Source organism: Arachis hypogaea, chromosome 14, assembly GCF_003086295.3.
Source record: "Arachis hypogaea cultivar Tifrunner chromosome 14, arahy.Tifrunner.gnm2.J5K5, whole genome shotgun sequence".
NCBI lineage: Eukaryota > Viridiplantae > Streptophyta > Magnoliopsida > Fabales > Fabaceae > Arachis > Arachis hypogaea.
The window spans coordinates 40,174,893-40,195,475 of NC_092049.1; the positions used below are offsets into that span (position 1 = coordinate 40,174,893).

Consider the following 20,583-nt stretch of genomic DNA (forward strand, 5'->3'; position numbering starts at 1 on the left):
AGGGCATGGGAGGTTGTGCTTCTTCTTCTTGAATCTCCATCTCTTGATCAACCTCTTCCAAGTCTTCAAGTGTGATATGCCTTGGAGGTTGTACACCCTCCTCAGCATCAATTTCAAATGTCTTGAAAGGGGGTTCTATGACTGGACTTTCCCATGGAGGTTCTGCATCTCCTAAGTCTTCAACCACTTCTTCTTCTTCAATAATTCCGGCTTCCTCCACTTGTTCCAGTACAAAGTCATGTTCCGTACTGTTCACTGGAGTTTCTAGTATCTCCTTCATGCTACGTTCTTCATTAGATTGTCCATATGAAGCCATGGGGGTTCCTTGAGTGTCCAAATGTCGGGAAACTAATTGATTTATCGCTTGCTCCAATTGACGAATGGTTGCATGAAATCGATCCACTGTTTCCTTGAAACGATCCTTTGTCTCTTGATGCACTCGGCTTTCATAAATAGGATCATAGTTCTCTTGGATTGATGGATATGGAGATGGTGAATATTGAAGTGGTGGTTCTTGTGAGTAATTGGGTTGGAATTGGGGTGGTTCTATATATGGTTCATATGGCTCATAAGGTGGTTGGTATGGTGGTTGAGGGTTAGGGTCATATAGAGGGGAATGGTTGTAGTTGGCTTGTGAGTGTGGTGGTTCAAAGTCATGTTGAGGAAAGGGTTTATAGGCATATGGTGGTGGTTGTTGATAATCCATTCGAGGTGGTTGTTGCCAAGAGGGTTGATCAAATCCTTGTGGCTCCACCCATCTTTGATTGTTCCAACCTTGATGCATGTTCTCATTGTAATTTCTTCTTCCTGCAACATAATTGTAACCAGACTCGTAGCGATGGGGGTGAGAACTCATGATAGTAAATAAAAATTAAAAACAAAAGTAAAAAATAAATTTAAATTAAAAGGTTATTTAAATTTTCAAATTTGAAAATTAAATTTTGAAATTTGAATTTTAAATTTTGAAATCTGAAAATTGAAATTTTGAATTTTAAATTTTTGAAATTTTGAATTTTGAAATTTTGAAAATTGAAATTTTGAAAATTGAAATTTAAATATTGAATTTTTGAAATTTGATTTTTGAAATAAGATAAGATAAGATAAAAAAAATTTAAAATAAAAACCAATAACCTCTTAATTTACGAAAAAATAAAAAAATAAAAATAAAAATAAAAATAAAAACAAATCAAAAAGCAAATATTTACAATAACCAATAATAAGGCACACGTTTGCAATTCCCCGGCAACGGCGCCATTTTGATGAGAGAACTTTTGCGTGGTCTAGAAATTTTCGGATAAATCCTTGTTGCAAGTATAGTTTCTAAACCTTCAAAAGTCCTTTCATACAAACGTTTTGGTTGTCACAAGTAACAAACTCCTTTGAAATTGATAACCGAGTATTCAAACCTCGGATCGTCTTCTCAAGGAATTACAGGGGAGTATGTTCTTATTATTGGTTATGAAGATTGTAAATTGGGGGTTTTGGAAGTAAGGAGGGAATATGTTATATGACAAGTAAAATAAAATAATAATAATAAAATCTCTTGGCAAGGTATAAGAAATTGGAAGTCCGGACTTAGTTATCCTTATCAATAATAATGAAAGTTGAATCTTAATTCCACTTAGTTGACCTTTACTAAAGCAAAGGAAAGTCAAGGGACAAATTGGTTTGATCTTCGAATCCTATTTGTTTCCTAAGAAAAGATTGGGATTATTGAAGTTCAACTCAATTGGCAAGATAACAATTATCAATTATATTGTTGAATTGGATAACTCCTGAGTTACTGATTTCTTAACCAAAACCAAAAGGGAAAAAGTAAATCTACTGGAATAAAAATGCCTTCAGATGGGAAGCAATAATCATGTAAATAAAAGAAAGCAATAATAACTGAAATACCTCAAATAACATTAATTCAAGTAATCTGGAACAGTTCATAAACTAAATTGGGAAAATAAATAAAAATAAAGAACCTGGGATTGAGAGTTACTCCTAAAACTAAGAGAAGTCCTAAATCCTAATCCTAAGAGAGAGGACAGAACCTCTCTCAAAAGTAATCTAAATCATGGAAAGTAACTAAATTGGCGAGCTCCCCTATGAATGGATGCATTCCTCCACTTTATAGCCTCTAATCCGTGTGTTCTGGGCTGAAAACTGGGTCAAAAGAAGCCCAGAAATCGCCCCCTGCGATTTTTATTACGTCTAGGTCGCGGGCAAGTGACGTGGAGGCGTCGTCCATGCGGCCGCGTGGGTTGAGGTTCGCAGATGCGACGCGGACGCGTCATTCATGCGTTCGCGTCGCCTAACTTCGGGGTAGCTATGGCAAATTATATATCAAATCGAAGCCCCGAACGTTAGCTTTCCAACACAACTGAAACCGCGTCGTTTGAACCTCTGTAGCTAAAGTTATAGTCGTTTGAGTGCGAAAAGGTCAGGCTGGACAGCTTAGCAGTTTCTCCAACTTCTTGTATTCCTTCCACTTTTGCATGCTTCCTTTCCATCCTCTGAGCCATTCCTGCCCTGTAATCTCTGAAAACACTTAACACACATATCAAGGCATCTAATGGTAATAAGAGAGGATTAATAATAAGCAAATATAAGATCAAAGAAGCATGTTTTCAATCATAGCACAAAACCAGGAAGGAAAATGTAAAACATGCAAATAGTATGAATAAGTGGGTAAAGAGTTGATAAAAACCACTCAATTGAGTACAAGATAAACCATAAAATAGTGGTTTATCAATGTCTTCAGAGGTCCTACCAGCTACAAATGTCACAAAAACATAGCTAAATTTCTCCTCGTACCTTGATCCCCATTCATGAAGTTCCTACAAATTTTAGCATGAACGTAACAACTATCATTGGTTAAATGGTGTAACCATATATCAACTTAAAATACTTATTATTCAAATAATGTTTAACTCAAGTTTTTAATGGTATGGCTAATGAATAGACCTGCACAGTAGCTTCGTTCGCTATTTTCAAGTATTCATTAGAACAACATCATCCTGATATAGCCTCCAACCAAGACCTAACATTCAACTTACGGGACTATATGTCTCTGACAATCGTAATTGCATGTTCCAATGAAGAAAATGGAGAGGCCCTAGCCATTTCGTTAGCGAATGTTGTGCCTGCAGAGCATGATGAGAAATCCTCCGTTTTTATTTCTCCTGTTACAACACCATTTTATGTTAACAATATTGGTCAATGATAACAATATTGTAATCGAAGATAATTTACTCGATATCATAATTTCCTTTATTGGAGATTGATAAAAACAACAATGATGATGACAATAACAAAGCCTTAAAAACTAACTTTTGCTAGCAAAAATCGTTGGAAGAAATGAGGAACTGGTGGTATTCATGAAAATCAACATGAAATGAAAACTTAATTCAAATACGAAAACACAGATAGTAATGTAACCAACAAACTACGTACATGATAAACACTGTTAAACTTTAAAGACATACATATACTCTATAAATGATGTACATGTTTTTCATATTTTCACTATGCCACATCATCGATGTTATCAGAAACATCTTCTATTGGGTCTTCTATATCATCATTCCTTGTCAACTGTAAATTACTGATGTCACCTGCTCCTGACATGTTCAACCCAGGCTATGGAGAAAAAGTAGTTTCAACTTATTCATTCTCTCCTCCCATGTCATACAAGTCTCGTGGTTTTACATGAACTACTATACTCCATTCTTGATCTACTTCATCACGTACATAGTACACGAGATGAGCTTCTGATGCCAATATGTACGGTTCATCCTCTTCTCGATCACCGGTGTGAATTTGACGAGTGAAATTAATGCTTGTAAGGCCCAGATGGCCTTGTTTGATGCCTCTGCTCGTAGTTGTATCAGCCCAAATACATTTGAACAAAACTACTGTGAAATGACAGCTGTAGTTCAGTTCGATTATGTCTACAATTTTTCCATAATATGGAACACTACCAACAGCCACTCTATTGTCACGCATGCTGGCATAACTTCTTGTATTGGATGAGACATAAACTCTACTATTTTGGGTTTTCAGCCCGTCCTCCTTTGTGATAGTTCTAAACTTGTACCCATTGACGTTGTACGCCCCAAAACGTCTTGCCTGAAGCATGGGAAGACATGCCAGCAATTTCATTTCTTTTGAATGTACAGTACTATCCATTAGAACCTGGCACCATAAATTAGAGTTTGTTCGTATAAAACATTGGAATTCAGAATTTATAATTCTAGGGCACAAATAAGTTGTTCAGGTTAAATTTCTACAAACCTCACGCTTGAACCATCAAGGAAATTCTGCATGCATAACACGGTCTATCTTCAATTCTGACCTTGTTTGATGCCGTAATTTTCGCTTTGTTTCTGCCTAAAATGTACTTTACGACATAACAAGAAATTAATTCCAACGACTGAGTGTTTGAAATGGGTTATAATTGTGCTTAATGATTACATGTGCATACTTACTCAATAAATGGAATGACCGCCTCGCAATTGACTAGCACATGACGATGTGCCTGATCTCTTTCTATTGGGGTCAGTCCAAAATGTGAAACAGCCCCTGAAGCTTTTCTAATTACTGGGAACATAATACTTCCTATATTGTTTGTAATATCAATAGGTTGATATCAACTCGTACTGGTCGGTTGATTCTAGTCTCAACATTATCCAAATATCTGGAGCAGAATGTCAAAATCTCATCGGATAAATAGCCCTCCGCAATTGAGCCTTCTGCTTGTGCCCTGTTATGCACGTATTGCTTCAATCGTCCTAAGTACCTTTTACATAAATACGACATAACGCTTAGTATATACGTAATGAAATTGAAAAAAAAGATGTCTTAAATGCATTTAGTAGCAAGCTAACCTTTTTATTGGATACATCCACCGATAATGTACCGAGCCACCAAGTTTTAGTTCATCAACAAGATGCACCGTAAGGTGAACCATGACAGTGAAGAAGGATGGACGAAAAATCATTTTCATCTGACACAGAGTTTGCACAACATGATTCTGAAGGGCACCAAGCTGCATAGGGTTTACAGCTTTTCCACAGAGTTCTCGAAAAAATGAGGACAGATTCGCAATCACAGTCGATACTGGACTCGGCAATGCATTCTTCACCAAAATTAGAAGTAATTGTTCCATTAGAATGTGGCAGTCGTGACTTTTCAACCCATACAACTTGCGCTGCCGGATATCAACACAACGAGCAATATTGCTCGAGTAACCATCTGAAAAGACCACGTTCTGTAGAGTCTTCAGGAATACATCCTTCTGTGGATTCCACATTGTGAAGATTGCCGAAGGATATTTACCACCTTCGTCCAGCCATCATTCAGGCCTTATGCCCATGCTTTGTAAATCTTTGCGGGCTTTAAGATTATCTTTTGATTTGACGCTATCCTTTAAGATAGTGAAGACCACATTGTCACAAATATTTTTCTCTATATGCATCACGTCAAGGTTATGACGCAACATGTGATCCTTCGAGTACGAGAGTTCAAAGAACACACTCCTCTTCTTCCAATACGAGTCATCTTGGTCTGCATCTTCACCAATGCGTCTTCTTTTAGCTGTCAAAGTTGAGTTCTTCCCAAACGATAGTTGCATGTTACACTGCTGCCTTAAGACATCTGTTCCAGAATACTTCTTCGGTGGATCTCTGCTTTCAACTTGTCCGTCAAATCTACTCCGGTCTAGTCTATATTTATGGCCCTGATTCAAGAAGCGGCGATGGCCCGTGTAACACCATTTTCGATTGAATGTTAGTCGCTGAGCCTTAGCGTCTATGTTACACGTGGGACATGCTAACCCACTGTACGTGTTCCACCCAGATAAATTTCCCAACCCTGAAAAATCACTAATAGTCCACATTAACGCCGCACGCATCTTGAAAGTGGTCTCCTTATTAGCATCATAAGTTTCAACGCCATCCCAGAGTTGCTTCAACTCATCCACCAAGGACTTCAAATAAACATTAATGTCGTTACCCAGCATTTTAGGACCGGAAATAATCATAGATAGTATAAAAGATACCTGTTTCATGCATAGCCAGGGAGGAAGATTGTACGGAATAAGAATCACATGCCAAATGGAATACTTCGTAGTCATATTTCCGAAAGGATTAAATCCGTCACTAGCTAAAGCTAAACGAACACTGTGAGGATTTTTAGAAAAAAAAAAGGATACTTTGCATCAAAGTCTTTCCATGCTTCAGCGTCCCTTGGATGCCTCAAGTACCCATCATTATTATCTGCCTCTTTATGCCATAACATGTCAGATGAAGTTTTGCTACACATGAATAATCGTTGCAGTCGTGGTATAAGAGGAAAGTAACGGAGAGTCTTCGCTGGGAGAGGCTTTCCATTTTTTCTGACAGGTATTTTGAGTTTCGTAACGGAACCCTTTCGCGTCTTTTGCTTCCATCGTGAAGTCCCACACTGCTTGCATTTGGTCGCGTTCTCATCATCACCCCGATACAACATGCAATCATTCGGGCATGCATCTATCTTTTTGTATTCAATCCCCAACTTTCGGATAGTTTTCTTGGCTTCATACAAAGTGGACGGGAGTTTGGCTTGCTCAAATGCATCTCGCAATAAGTCCAAAATCAAAGTCATAGCCTTGTCACTCACACCACACATACACTTAATGTGATAAAGCTTCACTAGGAAAGACAACTTTGAGTATTTCGAGCAGCCGGCATATAATTCCTCCGCTCCATCCGCAAGAAGATCGGCAAAATCCCGTGCCTCGCAACTTGGACTATCGTACAAGTACGGAAACTCCAGATCATCGTCTTTTACAGGATCTCCTGTTGTGGTCTCCTCACTTCCAGGAGGCATTGTGAAGTTAAATGCCTCGTGCACCATTTGAAGATATGGATTCACCTTACTTGTAGGTTTCTCAACTATCGGTGTTCAAGTAGAGCTCTCCTCAGCTGGTTTCTCACCATGACGTAACCACAAAGTATATCTAGGGGAAAAGGGCTTTATCAACAGGTGGTCGTACGTATCCTCTCTTATTTGCATAAATTGAAACCCACATTGAGGGCATGGACACTTTATCATGTTATTCGAAGATGCATTCACAAATGCAAAGTCTAGGAACTTATTAAGTCCTCGTCTATATTCTATGCTATCTCGTGGCTTAAGAATCTAGGTTTTTTTCATATCTATTATACACCAAATATATGGTTTAATAATGTGTAGTAAAGGTAGAATATAAAATTAATATAAAACAAAAAATACACTACATAAGTACAATTATAATACGACGATAAAATTTTCGCCAATTAATTTTTGGCACAAAATATCAAGATTCATTATTACATATAATAGTTATCCATCTAAGTTCATTCATGGAGTACCTTACGAAAATTTTATCTACGTAAAACACTCCTCTTATAACCTTTTTATAAGTTGGAATTCAAAATTTGTGTACTCTTATTTTTATTCAAGGTTTATTTTTATGTTTTATTTTGGGTATGTTAATAAAAAATTTTAGCATTAGTTTTAATTTTTAACTTTTAGAAAAAGTAAATAAAAAATGCGACAACTTAATAAATTAGAAGGTTAAGGAACAATTTTATTACAGAAGAAATTAAGTTTATTTATTGACCATAAAAATACATATAATTCAATCTTAAATGAACTCAAAGTAAATATATATATTTATTTAATTTTTTAAATTTTACATGAATTATTAAAATTATGATATAATGAATGTACTCCTTTTAAAAAAATTGAAAAAGACTTCATAACAATTTTCGTTGTTGGATGAAAACTTGACTCGAAAACTATACCAGTAAAATAAGTAATAAAAAGTTGACATAAGATTTAACATTCTTGTTATTTGGTACAAATATGAGTATAATAAAAAAATCATTGTTTCCATATATAGTAACACATTGCTCAATTTTTTGTATTTTTAGAGTTATTTTTTTCTAGTTTCCGTCCTTAATTTTAAACTTTAAAAAAAATTGTTAAGAAAAAAAGTACTAATATCAACTAATTTTAATTTTCAACTTCTATTAAAAATGAAATTATGTGCCTTTGTAGTTTGTATGCATTATATACTAAAATTGAAAATACATATAATAAAAAAATAAAATTTATTTGTTCGTTACATTTATAGGAGTATAGATGATTAACATAAGAGTTATGAGACAATTTTTTTCTATATTACTTTTAAGATATATATGGTAGTGACTACTGACGATTAAAGAGAACATAAAAAGAGATTAAAAATATGAAGCAACTTAGATAATATTCACGTCTTTAATAATATGTATAATAAAAAAAATTCTTTAAAATGATGTAATTCACAGAAAATTTTTTTTGGGATAAATTACAAATCATCAATAGAGTGACTACTAATTAGTACTCAGACGAGGAACACATTAAAGACATAAAAAGTTGAGACAGACTATTTTAATTAAGTATTAAATTTTTTATAATATAGGATTAATATTTATAATTACAAAATGAATAATCTAAATATTAATTCAATATGTCAAATAATATTGACATTACTAAATGACCATTTCATAAAAATAAATAATCAGGACATATTGAGAATATTATTATGACAAACCAAAAAAAGGAACTAATAACTCGTTACGCACCTTATGTTTATAAAAAATGCCAAAAGAATACTCTGTATCAAAAAGAGGTAAAAGAATTAGTAAACAAAAAATTACATCCAAAAAATTTATCTCTTCATCAAAATATTTTCAAAAAGTTTTATCATGAAAAATAATTTAAGATAATTATATTCTAAACCAATAATTTAGGAATATTTCATCTAAAATAAAATATTTCACATACAACAAATATAAAAATAGAAAAAAAGAGTTCGTCAATATAAAACGTCCAAAACCAATTTATTGTTTCTCCTTATATAGAACATAAATAGTCGAAAAAATATAAATTGAAGCCATCATTAAAATTTTTAGTAAAATATTTATAAACATTAGGTAATTAAACAAAAATTACTTTCGACATATTCATTTTGACTTATTTTCTTGTTTATTGTATTCTTAAATATACTCGGTAAAACAGCAAAAATTGGATATTTTAAAAACCGAAATTAGACTGGTGAACCGGTCGAGATTTGGTCAAGACCTGGCTGATTTTTTGAAGCAACATAATAATGTTGCCGTTGCAGCCCCCATTTAGCCCTAATTATAGCCCACTCCAAGAGAAATGAAGAGATCCAGATTCCAGAGTTCAGAGCGCCGCCCTCACGCGAAGGGCTCCGCCCAATCTCCTCCAGCGCGTCGTCCGTCAACTACGTCCAGCCATATCCGCGTGCCACCGCCGTCGTTCCTCAAGTTGCTCCCTTCCCCTCCGTAGCAGCCCTTCTTCCCTTCCATTAAGCAGCCACCGTGGTAACCGCGAAGCCTCCCTCGCGCACCCACGCTGTCGCTTGCTCTGTTCCTTACTCGGTTCGAAGGTGCTCCAACACTGCTACTTGCCTTGGTCACTCGGTGGCTCTGTCTCCCCTCCATCAACGTTGACGGAATCTTCGAGCTTCCAGGTATTTTTTTTAAAGATACGAAGGTTCGATTAACTTGCTGAATAACTGTTGCGGTGTTTCATGTCTCTGTATCTGTAATGGGTTTTATTAAATTTTTTTTATTCTATGAAGCTCTATGCTGTGATGTTTGTGAAGCTATGATGCATGTCTCTGATTTACTGAAATTTTATTTACTGATATGTTAATTTTCTGAGCTGTGATTGAGCTAGAAATTATTGAACTGAACTGTGAACTTTGTTTAACAATAATGGTTATTTACTAAGCTGATTTTTCTTTGTTTATTTAACTGAATATGCATGATTTATTTTGAGATTTAAAGTTTATGTAACTCTGTGCTAGTGATACGCTAAGTCTGGTGCCTTGTTATACCATGTCTATAATTTGGATTCCATAAAATAAAAAAAATAAAGCCCCTCTCTCTCTCTAATCTCCACACGAAATCCTAGCAAATCTCTCTCTCTCCCAGACCGCCAGCAGCAGCAACTAGTGAGCCTATCTTCGATCCCCTCTGTGCCCGAGCTCACTCCCCCTCTTCCGTCGCCGTCATTTGGATTCCTCCTTCGCTGTCGGTCTTCAATTTAATTTTGCTTGTTTTGTACTTTTATTTGGTTTTTTTATTTTTTATTCTGAGTTTGCTAATTTCTGCTTATTTTAAGTTACTGAATTTCTGAGTTTGTAAGCCTCCATCCCTACCCTGCTTCAGTTTTATTTTTGGGAGTTAATTGCTATTTTTTTTTATTTAATTATGTTGACTGTTGCTTGTTTTTCTGGGTTAATTATTATTTTTTATTGCTGTCTTCTGCATTTAATTTCTGTTGATTGCCGTCTTCTACTTTTTAGCCTTTTTTGTTAATTAAATGAATTAATCAGGTTTTTGTAATTCTGTTTTTTAAGTTTTAAATTATGTTTTTGTTCTATTTTTAATTTGTTACTGTGGTTTGATTTCATAATCTGTTTATTTGATTTTATATGTTTTTGTAATTCTGTTTGTTTGTTCCAAATTATGATTATGTTTACAAATTCAATGGTTGGTGGTTATTACTGATTTGTTTGTTAGTTTTGATTATTAGGTTATAAATTGAAATTTTAAATTCTAAATTTTATTAGGTTAAAATTTATTGAAATTCAAATATTTAAAATGATATATTAAATTTTAATAATTTTATTTAATATTTAATTAAATCAGTCGAATCCCGGTTGAACTCTGGTCGAACCATTGAACCAGTAAACTAATCACCTCACTGGTTTATTGACCGATCCAGTTCTCACAACTTTGGTATTTATCAAAAATGGTACGTGATTATAGGACAACAAAAAAAAAAATATATATATATATATATATTATTTATTTGGATCATTTTAATTATATAAGTTTATTATTTTTGCTTATTAAGTGTATTTAAAATTTATTATGTAGCTAATATTATTTTTAGTGGTAGCATCATATTATTTAACAATGTTATTTTAATTTATATTTATTAAAATTAATAAATAAGATAAATATTAATATTAATAAATAACTTTTTTAGGATTATTTTCTGTTACATTATTATTATTTTTTGGATATTATATTATTTTATTTCGATTTGTAATAATTAAAATTAACAAATATATAAATATTATTAGATAATTTTTTTATGAATTTCTGTTATAATATTATTATTTTAATGTTATTATTTATTTTAATATGTAATTTGAAATTAATAAATTATGTAATAAAATATTAACAAATATTTTTTAATAATTTTATTATAATATTATTATTTTTGGAAATATTATTATTTTATTTTAATTATTTATTTTAATATTAAATTGTTGAAATTAATATATAATATAACAAAATATTAACAAATATTTTTTCTAATTTGTTAATAGAATATTATTATATTTGGGAATATTTTTATTTGTTTATTTATTTTATTTTAAAATGCAATTATTGAAAATAACAAGTTATATAATAAAATATTAGAAAATAGTTTTTTCCGTTTTTTATTATAATAATATTTTTGGAAATATTATTATTTATTTTAATTATTTTATTTTAATATTAAATTTTTGAAATTAATAAATAATATAATAAAATATCAACAAATATTTTTTCTGATTTTTAATAAAATATTATTATTTTTAGAATATTGTTTTATTTTAATTATTTTATTTAAATATGTAATTATTAAAATTAATAAATAATATAAATATTAATAAATATATTTAATGCCATTTAAACTATTGTTTGTGTAATTAATAAATATATTTTGGTGGTACCAGCATAATAGGAATCTTATGTTTCGTAAATTTGATCCACCTGAGACATAGAGTGTGATGGCAGATGACGTCTTACCTTACAGACAACGGGACTCTACCTTGTCTTGAAAATCGGAGAGATCATAGGACATGTATCATTATTAGCTACACTTTAACTCTATCATCTTTCATGCCTGAGTCACGTTGAATCTCATCCACAGTTATATCTTCAAACTTAACATATAACTCAATATTTGGCTGTTGCACCTGAGTCTGCTAGTGAATATGGAATATACGTTGTATACTTGCTTTGTTAGTGATCGGCTTAATATCAACCTGTATTAGACCGCCAATACGATAACGATATTTCAGTACAGAATATTGCTCACCCTCTTTAAGATATCGCTCTCTATGCCTTGACAATGACTGTACTGTAGCTCCGTAAACACCATAGTGAATGGAACCACAAACAAAAATGAATTTTCACACGCAAAACTCACTCCCTCATGATTGTTTCATGTAATCTCACTATTGTGATACACTGCTATATTTGCGGTACCCTCCATCACACGACCAACACACTCAAACTAATATTCTCTTCGCAATGAAACGGTAACTAGTTTCGTCTTATATAGGCAGAGCACCCAACACACGGGTCATATGTTGAAACCACAGCGAATCAGCATGTGACGCATGTTTAACATGTCCACTACGTGTTGGCCAATATATGACCACATGGCCAACACACCTCCCACGTATTGGGTAAGATCTCACCACGTGACAGCACGTTGGCACCATTGCCAGGAAATTGCAAACGTGTGCCTTATTATTGGTTATTGTAAATATTTGCTTTTTTGTTTCTTTTTTTTTTAGAGTTTCTAGTTTTAGGAGTTTATTTTCATTAATTTTTATTAATTTTTGTCTTTAATTGCTACTATGAATTCTCACCCCTCTAAATTTAAGTTTGGTTCCAATGTTATTGTAAGGAATGGAAACTATAATGAAAATAGGCATCAAGGTTGGAATAATCAAAGATGGGAGGACTCACAAGGATTTGATCAACCCTCTTGGCAACAACCCCCTCCAATGCGCTATAACCAACAACCATTCTGTGATGCATACCAAGACAACAGTTATGGTGGACCCTTTCGTGACAACCAACCTCCACCAAATTACTATGGTCAAGAGCCATTCCGAGGTACGTACCAAGATAATAGATATAGTGGACCCCCTTGTAGTTACCAGCAAGCTCCATCATATGCCAATGAACCACCTCCTCAACATAGCTTTGAACCACCATACTCACAAGTCACCTACAACCGTTCACCTCCATATGACCCTAACCCTTACCCACCCCAATTCCAATCCAATTACCCCCAAGAACCACCACTTCCATATGCACCATGTCTATATCCATCGACCCAAGAATCACAGGCTCGCCTCAAAGAAACAGTAGATTAATTTCATGCAACCCTTCATCAACTCGAACAAGCGATAAATCAATTAGCTTCCCGACGTTCGGACACTCAAGGAACCCCCATGGCTTCATGTGGAGAATCTAATGAAGAACGTAGCATGAAGGAGACACTAGAAACTCCGGTGGATAGTGAGCAGCATGACTTTGTATTGGAATAATTGGAGGAAGCTGTAATCGTTAAAGAGGAAGAAGTGGTCGAAGACTTAGGATATGCAGAACGTCCATGGAAAAGCCCAGTCATAGAACCCCCTTCTAAGGAGTTTGAATTTGTTGTTGAGGAGGGTGTACAACCTCCAAGGCATATCATGGTTGAATACTTTGAAGGGGATGATTAAGAGATGGATTTAATCATTGATGAATTCTTATCTACATTTGAATCATCTCCCATTGGACTTGACATGGAGATTAAAGAAGAAGAAGCACAACCTCCCATGCCCTTGGTAAATAATGAAGAAGAGATCGAATTGGAAGAAAGCTACCAAGAGGAAGAGGTTGAAATTGAAGAAGCTTGCAAGGAGGTGGAAGTTGTCAAGGAAGAGCTCAAGGGAATGGAGCTGGAAATCACCGTGCCAAAGTTGTTGGAGACCTCTCCTCCAAAGCCATCACCGTCTATTCCTTCATTCAAGTGGGTGAATCTTTCATCTCTAAGCTTAATTAGACCACTTAAATATGCTTTGCTTGAGACGGATGGGCAACTTAGAGCTCTTTGTGGCTATAAGAGCAAGAGGGAGATGGTTAGTGGTAAGAGTTGTCATGCAAGGTTCAATATGGTTACATGCTCCAAATTGAAGTATAAGGGTTGGTATAATTCTCAAATGAATGGGTCTAGGAGATTGTTTGGATGTCTCCGTGAGAATTCTGACTGTTCACCACCCAAGTGGAAAAATGATGATCAACAAGAAGACGGGTGCAAAAGCAAGGTTTAGGACCCCGGAATTCATTCTGGCAATCAATACTCTTGGGGCCTTGTCACTTGCTTTAACTTGCTTGAAGGATTTATGCAACTAGTGTGGGATCCCGAAGGATATTGGAATTGCAAACATTGGTGGGAATTCCTGGATGAGTTCAAGCACAAGCCACCATAACAGGGAGCTCATCGAATGTCCAACTTAAGACTTTAACTAAAAGTGCTAGGTGGGAGACAACCCACCATGGTATGATCGTTCTTTTTCAGTCTTAGTTTTATTTTATTTTGTTTTATTCTTAATTCTATTATATTTTATTTTTCTTAGTGTTCATTCTTAGTGCCTGCATCAGCATTTACATTCTGCATTCTGCATACTGCATAAAAAAAAGAGAGAGGGAGAAAAGTGCGTCCCACGCGTGCGCGTGATTCACGCGCACGCGTCACATGCGACGCTAACCCTTACAGAAAGACACGCGGGAGCTGTGCAGGAAGGGTGCCTTGCACACGAGCCAACCCACGCGTACGCGTGGATGACGCGTGCGCGTCACCCGTATTTTAGTCACCCCACGCGTAAGCGTCAGCGACGCGTACGCGTGGATCGCCAGATCGGCGTCAATGGGTGATTTGGCCGAGAGTTGTGCTGCCTTGGTGCTGGTATTGTGCATTTAGCACAACCAGTGGTCACGCGTACGCGTGACCACACTTACGTGTCACCAGGATTCTTGCTCACCCACGCGTAAGCGTGGACGACGCTTACGCGTCGCCTCTTCTTTTGCACACCCACGCGTACGCGTGGGCGACGCTTACACATCGCTTCGCAGATTCCATTCTTCTCCTTTTCTCTCTCTTTTCTCTTTCTTTCTTCTTCCTTTCTTACTTTCTTTTTATTTGTTTATTTACCTTCTCATCATTATTCTCTTTCATTCTATTTTTTTCTATTGCATTTACATACTTTCATTCACTGCATTTTAATTTTGCGCATATTTTTATTTTCTTTTCTAAGTCTATTATTTTTCCGTTGGTGTTAAATTTTCTTATTCAACTGTTACATCTTTTTTGATATTATTTTGGTGCTTAGTGACTTGTTTTCTACTGTTGGGTAATATTATGTAAGTCAATGCTCATCTTTTATGATACTTGTATTACTTTTGCATTGACATGAGTTTATACTGTCTTTTATTACCTACTATCTCTTCCCCTTTTGTTGCAAATTTTTGCAAAATTGATATGCCATTTGCTTCTATTGTTTTCTCACTTGCATGTTGTAGCTACCATGTTATTGAGACCCTCATTATTTGGCATTACCCAACCATATTTTATTTGTTTTCTATCTTTGTTTCTGGGTTACTTTTCTTATTTTTCTCTTCTTTTAGGCTGGCCACCGAGAAGAAAAAGGATGAACTTCTATATGGGGCGACAAACAAGTTCCTACGCACATTCCTTGGAGAGAAAAGCGTCAGTTGGGGAGAGGGAGAGAAACTACATCTAAACCTAAAATTGTAAATTATGAATGTTGTATCTATGAATGAATGGATTTTCCCACTTTATAACCTCTAATTTGAGTTTTTTAGGCCAAAAACTAGGTCAAAAACAGTCCAGAAATTGCTGGGGGTGAATTCTGCCACGTACAGGTCGCTGATTTGTGCAGATCCATGCGTGCGCGTGAAACCAAGCGTGCGAGTCACTTTTCTTCAGAGAAACTATGGCAAATTATATATCATTTCGAAGTTCCAGATGTTAGCTTTCCAACGCAACTGAAACCGCCTCATTTGGACCTCTGTACCTCAAGTTATGACAGTTTGAGTGCGAAGAGGTCAGGCTGGACAGCTTAGCAATTTCTTCAACTTCTTGTATTCCTTCCATTTTTGCATGCTTCCTTTCCATCCTCTAAGCCATTCCTGCCCTGTAATCCCTGAAATCACTTAACGCATATATCATGACATCTAATGGTAATAAGAGAGAATTAATATTAGCAAATATAAGGCCAAAGAAGCATGTTTTCAATCATAGCACAAAATCAGGAAGGAAGACGTAAAACATGCGAATTGTATGAATAAGTGTGAGAATAATAGATAAAATCCACTAGATTAAGCACATGATAAACCCTAAAAATGGGGTTTATCACACGTCCATTGCGTCTTGAGTGGGTATGCTGAGTCTGCCCTACATGCAAAATTTATCTTTTTGTAATTACATTAAATAACTTTATTTTTAACAAAAACACAACATCTTTATGGTATAGAAAAAAAATTAGCCGGGTTTCTAAGTTGTAAATTAAACTTCAGTATTAAAATGCTTGAAAACTAAATTTTTCACAACTAGAAAATAGATAAATACAGACAGATTTACAGACAGATTTACTCTTTATTACAGACGGATTTTTGGTTACCGACGAAATTACCGACGGATTTTGTCCCTCTATAAAAGCCCCGTCGGAAATTATTTACCGACGAATTTTTTTTCCGTCGAAAAATTACCGACGGATTTTTACTAGTTACCGGCGGATTTCCCTTTGTAAATTCTCCCTCCATTTCCTGAAGGCAACAAACTTACAGACGGATTTTCCGTCTGTAATTACAGACGGATTTTCAGACGGATTTTCCGTCTGTAATTACAGGCGGATTTTCAGACAGATTTTCCATCTGTAATTACAGGCGGATTTTCCGACGGATTTTCCGTCTGTAATTTAAACTTTGGAAAATCATAATTACAGACACAAAATCCGCCTGTAAATCCGTCTATAAGGTAAAATAGAATTTTTTTTTACTTTTTCTAATTACAAAATAAATTTGTTTTCATACAAAATAAATATAAATTTAATACAAATTTTTATCTAATTTATATTCGAATATTTACAATATTTCAAAAAATAAACAAATTCATCGTATTAAAAATAAACAATATTTACAATAAATTATTCAATATGAATTGAAGATACAGCTTAAGTGATTTCATTTGTTCTAGGGTCAGCACTTTCTAAAGAAACGCCACAAGGATCTTCTTTAACCAGAAGGGCAAGAACATTGAGTGAGCTCCATGTTTTTGTCACATTGCTGCTTGAATCTCCCAAAGTAACAGCAAAGACAGCATCAAATCCTCCTACTCCTGGAACTCCAGCCAACAACACTCCTTCCAAGTTTAGTGTAGCATCTAAAAGTTTTGTTTGTGATTTTGGTTCAATCTGAATGAATTGTAAGGAAAGAGTAGTGATATTCTACCAGCAGATATAATTTATAATCAACATCATTCAAACAGAAGAAGCCTAATAATAAGTGCCAAATCAATGAAAGGAACTTACAGGAACACCTGCAGCCTCACCCATTAGGCGCATATGATATCTAATCCCAAGCATAGCTTCTTTTGCACCTAGCAATGCTTTAATAACTGCTTCCTTGTTGGGTTCAGAAGCTTGCTCTATCCACTGTGAGAATTGCATTTTCAACATCAACACAAGAAGAAAAGCAAGAACATGAGAGCCTGAAGTGTAGTCTCAAGAACATGATATCACATATGTGCATTAAAAATTCAGTCACACCACTTGAAACTAAAAACCAATAATTCATCATTCATTTTTGTCTATTTATGCAGAAAACGAAGAAGAAGCAACAGATTTGGCTGAAGAAGAAGAATTAGCTTGGCTGAAGAAGAAGAAGAAGAAGAAGAAGAATCCCACCTAGTTATGCAGGCAAAAATACAAACAGATAGAGGACATCCATTATATTAGCCAAACATTTCTACCATTATTTACAGGAACTCATACTCTTGATTCTATTGAGATCTAACAAAAAAAAAAAATTGCACAATACAGAGAACTCATACCCTTGATTCTTCCCCATGTATCTTTTCCAGAGAAGATCATACAATACAATGATTATAAGGAAATTACTCTGAAACTTTTGGAACAAATATATTGCAAAATGAAGAAATCCTTGCATGTCTGAACTTGGACAAAGGCTTATTATAAGGAATCAATACATTATTAGCCACACTCCTGTGTAATTAGCAAAACACTGATGTATTTAAGAGCAAAACACAATCTTAAGGTGGTTGCTGTTGAACTCTGACTCACTCTAAGGAAGCAACTGGCATAGAAGCCAACCACCATCCCACAGTGTCTCTGCAGATATAATAGAACGACAGAAGAGGCTAACTAATGCATCAATCACCTGAAAAATACACCATACATAAACATAGGAATTAAAATTTTATTTGGATTTGAATGTCTTCTTTTGCTTTTCTCATCATCCAAATTGCAATTCCCTCAAGTCTAAGTGTTTCATCAATAACTTGTTTTGTTGTTAGCTTTTAAGGATCAAATAGAAATTGGAAGCAACAAACAGAAATTGGAAGCAACAAACACATAGACACAACAAAGTTCATAATGCACTTCTAATGGCTACACCAGGTGCGGAAAAAACAAATCAATGCCATCACATGTTTTGTTGTTAGCTTTTAAGATGTCTTCAATCATTTGTCCATTTTTAAAATAGAGATCACAGACTTCGTATTTATTTCAATTATATGATATCCTTGATGGTTTTCAAGATTGTGACAAACTGAACTATCACCATAAACTATTAAGATTTTCAAAGGGGCAAGACAAGTAGGATATGAATTCAGATATTTTGTGTCACAATCCGCAGAGCTATAACCTGATCTTAATGATTGATAGCAAACTATGGTACTTAAGCCTGTCATAACTTTGCATGATGCAATATAAAACTAAAAGCAATAAAACCCAGGTAACTTGCTACATCGGTAAAGTTTTAAGAGCACTGATGCCCCGATTCATCACCTTTAATTTTGTAACATTAAGCATTTAAAAGATAGATAAACCTTTAATTATCTTATAGCTAAAATTATCCTTTCTATATATGTTTGGTTAATACTAATACTCTTGAGAAAGAGGCTTGATGAGTATCGAAGAATAGATAGACACGGTAGATTTGATTAAAAAGAAGACTTATATAATTGTTTATCTCCATCAGTGCCACTATGGTACTCATCTGGGAAAGGTTGGGGGTGATTCAATTGTTGAATCTTGCTATGAAGCTGGCAATGCCGCTTCTTGGCACTGCACTTGTAACTCTCTCTGTGGCGTTCATGGCTAGTATCTACACAGTTATAAGCAAACTTACCTGGCTGGCCACATTTTCTTCTATATGCTCTTTTTGCTCCTCTCATCTTCTGCATCCAAATTCTCACGCTACATTTTCTACTACCCCTTTATCTTTTTAGAATCACTAGCTGAGAAGGAACCAGAGGAGCAACGGAATTATAACTTGGTGCAAGCAATGGGCAACAAATTGGAGAAAGTAAAAAAAGAACTATAGATAAACTGATAATCTAAATAAAAAACGCAAATACCAAATGTTGAAAAATTGAATTCATTTATAATTTCACAGGGGCAAGACAAGTAGGATATGAATTCAGATATTTTGTGTCACAATCCGTAGAGCTATAACCTGATCTTAATGATTGATAGCAAACTCCGGTACTTAAGCCTGAGTGGTTATATAATTGCTACCCTAAAGAAAAGAGGCTTACCATATAAAAAGCTGCCATAAAGTACACGTTGAGCATGCAAATGAAAACAAAATTGAAATTTTTTGCTACTAAAACTCGGATTAGCAATTTTTTCACTGATGTGCTTTGCATAGCTTCTCCAGAACTCAGATAATAGAGGAGAGTTGTGTTATGTAATATTATTAATAGAGGATAATAGCTACTAAAACTCCAGAACATTTCCTTTTCCTATTCAAGTGACAATTATGAACATAACAACTCCAAGCATGAGCCCTAAAACTGCAGTTTAGAATAGATTACCAAGCTTCCAGCTCTAAAAGTCTTCTCAACTGTATTCCCTGTAACATAGTTCTTGAGCTTGGTTCTCACAAATGCTGCTCCTTTTCCAGGTTTCACATGAAGAAACTCTAAACCATGCATCATGCAATTTCAAATAAACTAATGTCACATTATGCTCTAAATAATAATAAGCCCATAAATTCACATTATGTCTCTTCGAGTGTACTCTCTACTAGTAATTCTTAGCTTCCAATTTCTGCTTGATGCTTTAGATTTATCATTTTTTAAACAGAAATTAATTTGAAACCAACCTTAACGTGGCAGTGACATTATACTTGGGCAGCATCCTGCCACCAAAATAACCAGGTCAGTAACCAATTCCTATTTAACAAATCCATAGAATCAATTAGTGCACTAACCGATATCTTTCATGAAAAGCTGTTTGGGCTTTTCCACCAAACTTGATATCATATCGGAATATCTGCTCCTCACTCCTCAGCCAAGTAGGTCATAGACAAAGCTAATTTTATTTTTCATTAATATTTAAGCTGAAAAGAAGGTCATAAAATAGAAGGAGAAAAAAAAGGAACCTTTCAATAT

The 20,583-nt window shown here is 34.7% G+C and overlaps 2 protein-coding genes and 1 long non-coding RNA gene across 3 annotated transcripts; all 3 read right to left on the minus strand.

Moving 5' to 3' along the window:
* Positions 1 to 5,341: 5,341 nt before the first annotated feature.
* On the minus strand, positions 5,342 to 6,855 carry LOC112742549 (uncharacterized). Its single transcript, XM_025791788.1, has 2 exons — positions 6,251 to 6,855; positions 5,342 to 6,167 (listed from the first exon to the last, which is right to left on the minus strand). The coding sequence occupies exons 1-2, from the start codon at positions 6,853 to 6,855 to the stop codon at positions 5,342 to 5,344; spliced, it is 1,431 nt and encodes a 476-aa protein (XP_025647573.1).
* Positions 6,856 to 17,058: 10,203 nt separating this feature from the next.
* LOC112740374 (phosphomevalonate kinase, peroxisomal-like) lies at positions 17,059 to 17,678 on the minus strand. The gene is made up of 2 exons (XM_025789114.3): positions 17,477 to 17,678; positions 17,059 to 17,359 (listed from the first exon to the last, which is right to left on the minus strand). Exons 1-2 carry the CDS (start codon positions 17,621 to 17,623, stop codon positions 17,120 to 17,122), a joined length of 387 nt encoding a protein of 128 aa, XP_025644899.1. The 5' UTR covers positions 17,624 to 17,678; the 3' UTR covers positions 17,059 to 17,119.
* Positions 17,679 to 19,333: 1,655 nt separating this feature from the next.
* LOC114925099 (uncharacterized) lies at positions 19,334 to 20,373 on the minus strand. The gene is made up of 3 exons (XR_003813281.2): positions 20,295 to 20,373; positions 20,005 to 20,111; positions 19,334 to 19,425 (listed from the first exon to the last, which is right to left on the minus strand). It is a non-coding gene; the product is annotated as an uncharacterized lncRNA (long non-coding RNA).
* Positions 20,374 to 20,583: the final 210 nt, after the last annotated feature.